The 7,475-nt window shown below is 29.6% G+C and overlaps 1 protein-coding gene across 2 annotated transcripts; it reads right to left on the bottom strand.

Annotated features, from left to right (window-relative positions):
* Positions 1–2,491: 2,491 nt before the first annotated feature.
* Positions 2,492–5,622, bottom strand: LOC127258335 (uncharacterized). Of its 2 annotated transcripts, none has more exons than XM_051285133.1 (10): positions 5,376–5,622; positions 5,195–5,292; positions 4,932–5,079; positions 4,752–4,847; positions 4,357–4,443; positions 4,075–4,167; positions 3,885–3,980; positions 3,069–3,143; positions 2,738–2,955; positions 2,492–2,654 (listed from the first exon to the last, which is right to left on the bottom strand). In XM_051285133.1, exons 1-9 carry the CDS (start codon positions 5,547–5,549, stop codon positions 2,764–2,766), a joined length of 1,059 nt encoding a protein of 352 aa, XP_051141090.1. In that variant the 5' UTR covers positions 5,550–5,622; the 3' UTR covers positions 2,492–2,654; positions 2,738–2,763. The 2 variants fall into 2 exon arrangements, with proteins under 2 accessions (XP_051141090.1, XP_051141091.1); XM_051285134.1 differs by having other exon boundaries at positions 3,069–3,134.
* Between the last annotated feature and the right edge of the window lie 1,853 nt (positions 5,623–7,475).

The raw sequence follows: 7,475 nt of genomic DNA, 5'->3' as shown, positions 1-7,475 counted from the left end.
TACATTGTTATAGGACGGAGCGAGTATGTTTTATTTAGTTATGATTAGGTTAGGTTGAAATTAGTTGATAAATTTGAAGACCTTGGTAAAATAGTTTTAGTTGATAAATTGATTTTATCCAAGAGGATAAAATTTGGTAAACTAAATTATTTAGATTAGTAGGTAATTTAATTTGCACATAAACAACCTACGAAAGTTAAATATTTCAATCCTAATCCAATCCGTTTATTGTCGTATCGAATTCGTATTAATCCGTATATTATCGTGTCAGATTTATATTGACCCATATATATAATCAAGTTGAAATCTTTTATCCAATTTTTTTTTTTTTTTTTGTCGTATTATGTTAGCTTTTTTCGATTATAGTATTATGTGTATAGTGAATGATGTATTTAAAATTGAACTCAGTTAATATTAATATGTAGACTAATTATCAAATTAAAATAATTTTACATATATAATAAAATATATTAGTTAATATTATAATATTAATATATCATAATAGGTTTGTCTGGTCGGATGAGAGTCGAGAGTTTCAATCATAATCCGACTCGTTTATTATTGTGTCGTGTTTGTGTCAATATACGGATCAAAATTCTGAACTCAAATCCAATTATTTTGTATCAAGTTATCGTATCTTATCAGTTTTTCTCATTCTAGTTATGAGATTCGTTTGAATTGGAGAATCAATATTGAGGTTGAAATTGTTTGAAAATATATTATTTTAAGAATTGCACATTGTAACTTTATTGTGTATAAGAATATATATATTGTCAATCCATATGGATGTATGTGCATTTTCAATTGCCAAAACAAATGACTTATTTTGAAAAGGCAATTGATCTTAATTGCATCTAGTAAATAATTATTTAAATTTAAATATCTACTTGTTAATAAATAATCCCTCCGTCCAAACAATAAGTATACATTTATTTTTGGCACGGTGTTTAAAAAATAATAGTATTTTAATCATAGTGGGTATGTAAAAGTAGTGTGATGACATTTTTGCCCTTACTTTTTGATATAAAAATAATGATATGATATAAAGTAAGGATATCTGTGAAAAAAAGTAGAGTATTTAATGAAATGGTTACTTTGTAATTGGACGTCCAAAAATAGAAATATATATACTTTGTAGCTGGACGGAGAGGGGGAGTATATATATATATATATATATACTTAAATAACATATAAATAATGTTTAATACATATTTTAATAAGCACATCAATTCAATTAATTTATACATCAAAATAATTATAAAATAAAATTACAAATTAGTTAACAGACAAGATGCAACAAATGCATTTATTGAAATGAATTAAATGACTTAATATAAATAAGACCAAAACTTGATATAGATATACAAATAATTAAATAAATATAAATCACAAAATATATCAAAATAAAAAGTTATTAATTTTCAAGACGAATTTTTTTATTAAATGATTATAAAATTATGTTCGCAATTTAATTATTTAAAAAAACAATCTAAAATTTAGATGAATAATAAATATACACATGACCATACATAGTAGATGCATTGATAAGTACCCTAATATATAGTTAAATTAGTAGATTTACATGCATGTGAATTAGTTTTAAAAATGTAATAATTCAATTATCGTACTTTTGCTCGTGATAATCTAATTATTAAGGATGTGTTTACTTGTGAGATTTATTTTTTCGTTTTACTATTTCAATTTTTTTTCTCATAAAAAATATCAAATTAAACATCTATTTTTTATTTATTATATTACATTAAAATTTAATTTTATATTCAAAACATCACATTAATACATATTTATATCACATCATATTACTATTTCAATTTAAAATTTTACTATTCAAAACCAAAATAAAAAATCAAAATATTAGAAGTAAACACACCCTTTTTGCATGAGCAAGTAATACAATTCAACTCGTTTAGTCCTAACATTGCCAAATGGCCAAACCATCATGTCAAATCATCAATAAATTTTGCAATTAACAAAATTTTTTTATTTACCTCAATATATCTATATGATATTTATTTCAGACAATGGTGCTTTTATTTGTAGAATTTTGGTTTTGGTTTTTTGTTTTGAATAGTAAAATTTTATTTGATACCATATAGATATAAATATGTATTAACGTAATATTTTGAATGTAAAATTAAATTTTAGTGTAATATAATAAATGAAAAATAGATATTTAATTTGATATTTCTGAAGAAAAGGTAAATTTGAAATAGTATAAAAGCAATATCAAAATTGTAAATTTAACAAAATAAAATTGTTAAAAAATAGTGCATTGTTTATTTTGATAAGTTAAAAAAAAAAAAAAAAAATTGATTTGAATTTGATATTAAAATAATGTATGAGATGAGATATTTTGTAAGAGAAAAAATTGTACTACTCCGTCCACCAAATGCAAATGGATAGATGGAACTGAGGTGAGGTAGTAGTTTTTTTGGAACAAACCAGATATTAAGGCTAAATCATGCGTGTAAATTTGGCACTCATCAAAATGAAGAATATAATGAAGCAAATTTCTACATACAGTTGTACAAAAGATTAAGATTACTCGTAACAATATCTGGCCTGTAACTGAATGCTCGATATATTAAGGATAGAGAACAGAGCCTACAACGACTATTTAAACACCTAGTAGGCATCTGCAAAGTCACACAAACACTGCATAAAAAAAAAAAAAAAGAAGAAAGAAAGAAAAAACCATGGATTTAATTTAATTAGGTACCTGGTTCATTTTCTTGTCGTGATTTCTCAATGGTGTATTTGTTTGTTTCTATAGGAGATTCCGTTGACGATGAACGACACCGTTCTCTCTTCAGCGGCAGCCCTTCTGGAGAAATCCGCTATCAACTTCGCCACCACATTGGGCTTCTCGATGTGAGGCATATGGCCGCAATCGGGTAGTTTTTGCATGGTTGCATTCAGCAGCTCATTTTGCAGTCTCTGAAGAATTAAAATATCAGTGAAAGAATACTCAGCCATGTATATATCCATATTGCTAAATTCTCGACAGATAGTTTTGTTAGATTTTGATCATTGCTGCACCGAGTACTAACCTCGGCAAATTTGATATCGACGATTTTATCATGTTCACTGCAGATCAAAAGAGTTCTCTTCTTCACCTGCAGAATCTCCACTTTTCAACCTTAGATTTCTTGACTATCAATAGAAAACTGATAGTAATCTCTCCATCCGGGAAATGTCATATTTCCCATTTTTTGGTTAACTTAAAGCATAACTATTTTGTCATCATTTTTTTAACGACGCTTCTTAATAAATTTATCATAATACTCTACTTTTATATTAAAATATCATTTTCTTTTCATACCCGTGTCCAAGCAAAGTGACATAATTATCCTGAACAAAAAAGAGTCTAAAACAAATAGGGGTAACACCAAATTGAACGACAAAAAATAATTATTTTCGATGCATTTTTTTTGCTGACAGTAAGATTTTCTAAGTAACTGAAGATTTCCTGAGTAATGTACCATCAGATGATGACCGTAAATCAAAGCACAGTGCAGCAATAGATAATGAACCTCTATAGATGATAGAAGGCAAAGATTGGCGGCTGATATGGTCAAGTGAGCATGGTGCTGATTTGACCGGATCAACATATACTATACAAGTAATCAACATGTATTTATATGTATTTATAATACAACATATATTATATTATAACTCATCATATGTTGTACTATATGAATAACATATACTGATCAGGTCAAATGAACCTGACTTGGCTAGATCAACATATAATATGCAAGTCATGATGATATAATGTCATCCTGGTTGAAAACATTACGTTATTGGGGCTAAGTTATGACTACGTAAAAATAAAATATATATATAAAAAAAATAAAACTCTATACCTTTTTAATTTGGTCAGAGACATTATACCCGCCACTGAGCATGAAATTGACCATTGCATCTTCCCACCATGGCAAGAGGCAGTGGAGGCGCCCCACCTGATGGGATTACATGACAGGGTGCATAACATTGCAATTAAATAAGTCTAGAAGTTGCAAGGTGAAAAAATAGTGTAACATAAACGCAACTTACGTTGGTCCAGTCTAAGATCTTAGATAATGAAATGCCGTCAAAAACAAGGACTTTAGCATACCATCGAACCGGCATGCTCTTTAGCAGAGAGGCCTGAAGAACAAAATATATTATAGACTTTACAGATAGGAAGATCAAATACAAGATTGTGTAGCATTCAAGATCAAAAAAAAGCCTTCGTCGTAATATTCATATGATCTTCAATAAGGAAAGATGCCTTTCCCATATTCTCCTAAACATTCATTATGCATCCAATGTAAAAAATCAGTTGATGAACTTTACCATTGCATATGCCATGAATTTCGGTAGTTTTGTAAACCCCGTTCTGTTTGCATAAACCTGTGGATTAATCAACACCAATTTATCCACCTGCAGAGCATCCAACAGTACCGAGTGTAAGTCGAAGCATTGGTTAGCAATTAAATCACCGAATGGGAAGAAGTCGAAAATAGTAGTTGAATGTGATATTTGTACAAAGTTTAGGTGTTAAACATGATGTGTGTTTGTGTTGCCAAACTTGTCTTCTTACTGGCAATCGGTCTACAGTAAGAAAATGTGTTTGCACTTAAAAAGCATCAATCCACAGCATCTAACACCTACTTCTTATCACAAACAGAGTAGCAAAATTATGGAAATCTGCACCCAAAAATGCTAAAAACAAGCAACATTCTTCTTACAGCTTCAGGAAAATTGACGGCGAAATCGATGGCAACGGCGGCGCCTAGGCTCGGGCCGACCAGTGTCATCGGCCGTCTAATGTGAGACTTCCAAAGCTACATACACATCACCAGTTAGATAGAACCAACCACCAACATTATTCTCAGAACCAAGCATTGAACCTGAAGGCAGAAACTAACCTGGTAAAGATGGCATCTCTTCGCCGGAACATCGCACGGCGGTCGTCCTTCTAGGTCGGAGAATCCCCATCCGAGAACATCGATCGCCCAAGCTTCCAAACCATTACCCTCCAGCAATGGATACACACTTCTCCACTCCAAACAAGAGCTAAACCAAGCATACGTACATACATATATATATATGTATATTATGTGTAAGCATTTGTTATTTCTAGCTAAACATGAACTAGCTCCACCTAATACAGCCGCAATGACCGACCTACCTATCAAAGCAGTGGAGAAGAACGACAGGAGCCGCGGCTTCGCGACGCACGGCCGGCGTAACGCAGCTGCTCATGATACAGGCTTCGGAAACTCCAATCTACAATCAAATATCAGCATTATCGCAATAGCATTAACATTATAAAAACATTATAGTGTTTCAGAGCACAAGTCCAAGTGTACGGGAACAGGAAGCCTCTGGATCCTCTGAGCCAAGCTTCTGGCGTAGGGATCTTTAATATACTGGACTTGCTTGGGCAAAAACGAAGGAAACACTCCTCCTCCGGGATCCGAATGAGCTGCGGCGCCGGAAACTCTGAGCCCTAACTTTAATGGCAGATGAGCTGCTGCTGCCATTGCTTCTGGTTTGGGGAGGTAGAGAGCCGATTCGTGTAGCGTGAGTATGAGTGTGTAGGGAGGGAGAGTAGACTCTCTCTGCTGTGCAGTGTACTTTGGTAGTGAGTGGTGGTGGGTGGGTCTTAAAGGCGTCATTGGCATGACATGTGGCCAAGGTGGGCCTCGAAGTTGTTAACCTGAATTAATTTTATTTATTTCTTTGTCTTTTTTTTTTTTCTTTTTTTTTTTTTTTTTTTAGATTTGGCCGAATTCACCGTGTGTATTTCGGGTAGGCGCGGTGGATTGTTATATTTAAAAAAAAAAAAAGAAAAAAAAAAGAAGAATTTGTTATATACCGATACTATTTTAATATTTTAGTATTTAGTATATCGATTACATAATGATATTTCATTATTATCATTTTTTATTGCAACTATTATTTCAGGGTGTGTTTGTTTGGGGTTTGGATTTTGGATTGAGATTTAAATAGTAAAAATTTTGAATTTGAATAGTTACATGATGTGATATAAATATATATTTGATGTTATGTTTTGAATGTAAAATTGATTTTTAGTATTATATAAAAAATAAAAAATAAATGTTTGATTTGATGTTTTTGGGGAAAAAAGTTGGATTTATCCAATCCTCCAAACAAACACACCCTTAATAAGTATAACGAAACATCGGAGAGCAATGAATGAGATATAAGGAATGAATACCTTTACATATTAATTTGTAGTATTTATTACTACTACATCTACCGTAACTACTGCCATTATATTTTATGCAATAAAAGAAAATTCTATCCTGTAAAGATAAACCTGTGATTACGAGGTCGTAATTCAAATTTACGAGCCAAGCTCCACTGCAGCATTCAATTTATCCCAACTACCATCGTCTGCTGCACAGCACATTTCTCTCTTTATTTCTTGATCCCAAATAAAATATAGAGACGGATCTATATATATATATATATATATTTTTAGTGGGGATACAATAGATAAATTAAAAATTAAATAATAATAATAAATAAATAAATAATCATATATTATGTTTAAAATTTAAATTAATTATGCAATCCGATTACATATTAATTATTTGAATATTTCTGATGTTTTATATTTTATATTTAAAATAATTTACCTTTTTTTTTAATAATGAAAACATTTCGATTATGTTTTTTTTTTTTGAAATTTTACCATAAATTTTTACTATTTATATTATTTTTTTCCTCCAAAAATATCACATTAAATAATTACTTTTTTTTTATACTCCTTTTGTCCCATAAAATATGGGTCTATTACTACTGTAGATAAAATATAATTAGTAAATAATTAAAAAGTGTATTAGTAAAAATAATTATTGTACAATAAAAATAATTATAGATTAAGATTAAGATAAGTAAATAGTTTAATTAAGATTAAAAATATTATAAAATATAAAATTTAAAATGTAATTAAAGTGTATAATTATATATTTTTTTAAAAAGTACATATTATGTGGGACGGAGCTACAAATTTATTTTACATTCAAAATATAATATAACCTCTATTTATATTTTATCAAACAACAGCCGAACTTTTTACTATTAAAAAATTCTAAAAACCACTAAAATCCACACCCTTCGTACTTTAAATAAAACATCAAAATTATTTTAATAATGACATAATTATTAAATTATAAAAATATTTTTTTAATAGAATAAAATTACTGTTGTCCTTCCACCTCCGTTCGGCCCTGCATAGATACCCAATTTGAGCCATCATGACATCATAGGACCTTCTTAAATAGAAATAAGTTCGTGCCCTGCAATTGTTGGACTCCCAATTACCTTTTTTATGTTTGTCTTTTTTTTTTTTCAAGGGTGTGTTTGTTTGTAGTTGTAATTTTAAATTTAGATTTAAATATTAAAATTTTTAAATTAACATAATTATTTAATATATGATA

Source organism: Andrographis paniculata, unplaced genomic scaffold, assembly GCF_009805555.1.
Source record: "Andrographis paniculata isolate CXL003 unplaced genomic scaffold, ASM980555v1 Contig59END, whole genome shotgun sequence".
Lineage (NCBI taxonomy): Eukaryota > Viridiplantae > Streptophyta > Magnoliopsida > Lamiales > Acanthaceae > Andrographis > Andrographis paniculata.
Note: the sequence above shows the minus strand (reverse complement) of the source record. Positions and strands in the feature narration are given on the sequence as shown.

What these genes read in the sequence shown, in the direction of transcription:
- LOC127258335 (XM_051285133.1), bottom strand. Translation starts at nt 5,549, where the DNA reads ATGGCAGCAGCAGCTCATCTGCCATTAAAGTTAGGGCTCAGAGTTTCC. An exon ending in CTTCTCCACTGCTTTGATAG is followed by an intron (nt 5,080 to 5,194) that starts GTAGGTCGGTCA and finishes TGCTTGGTTTAG; the next exon opens with CTCTTGTTTGGAGTGGAGAA. An exon ending in AGAGATGCCATCTTTACCAG is followed by an intron (nt 4,848 to 4,931) that starts GTTAGTTTCTGC and finishes ATGTGTATGTAG; the next exon opens with CTTTGGAAGTCTCACATTAG.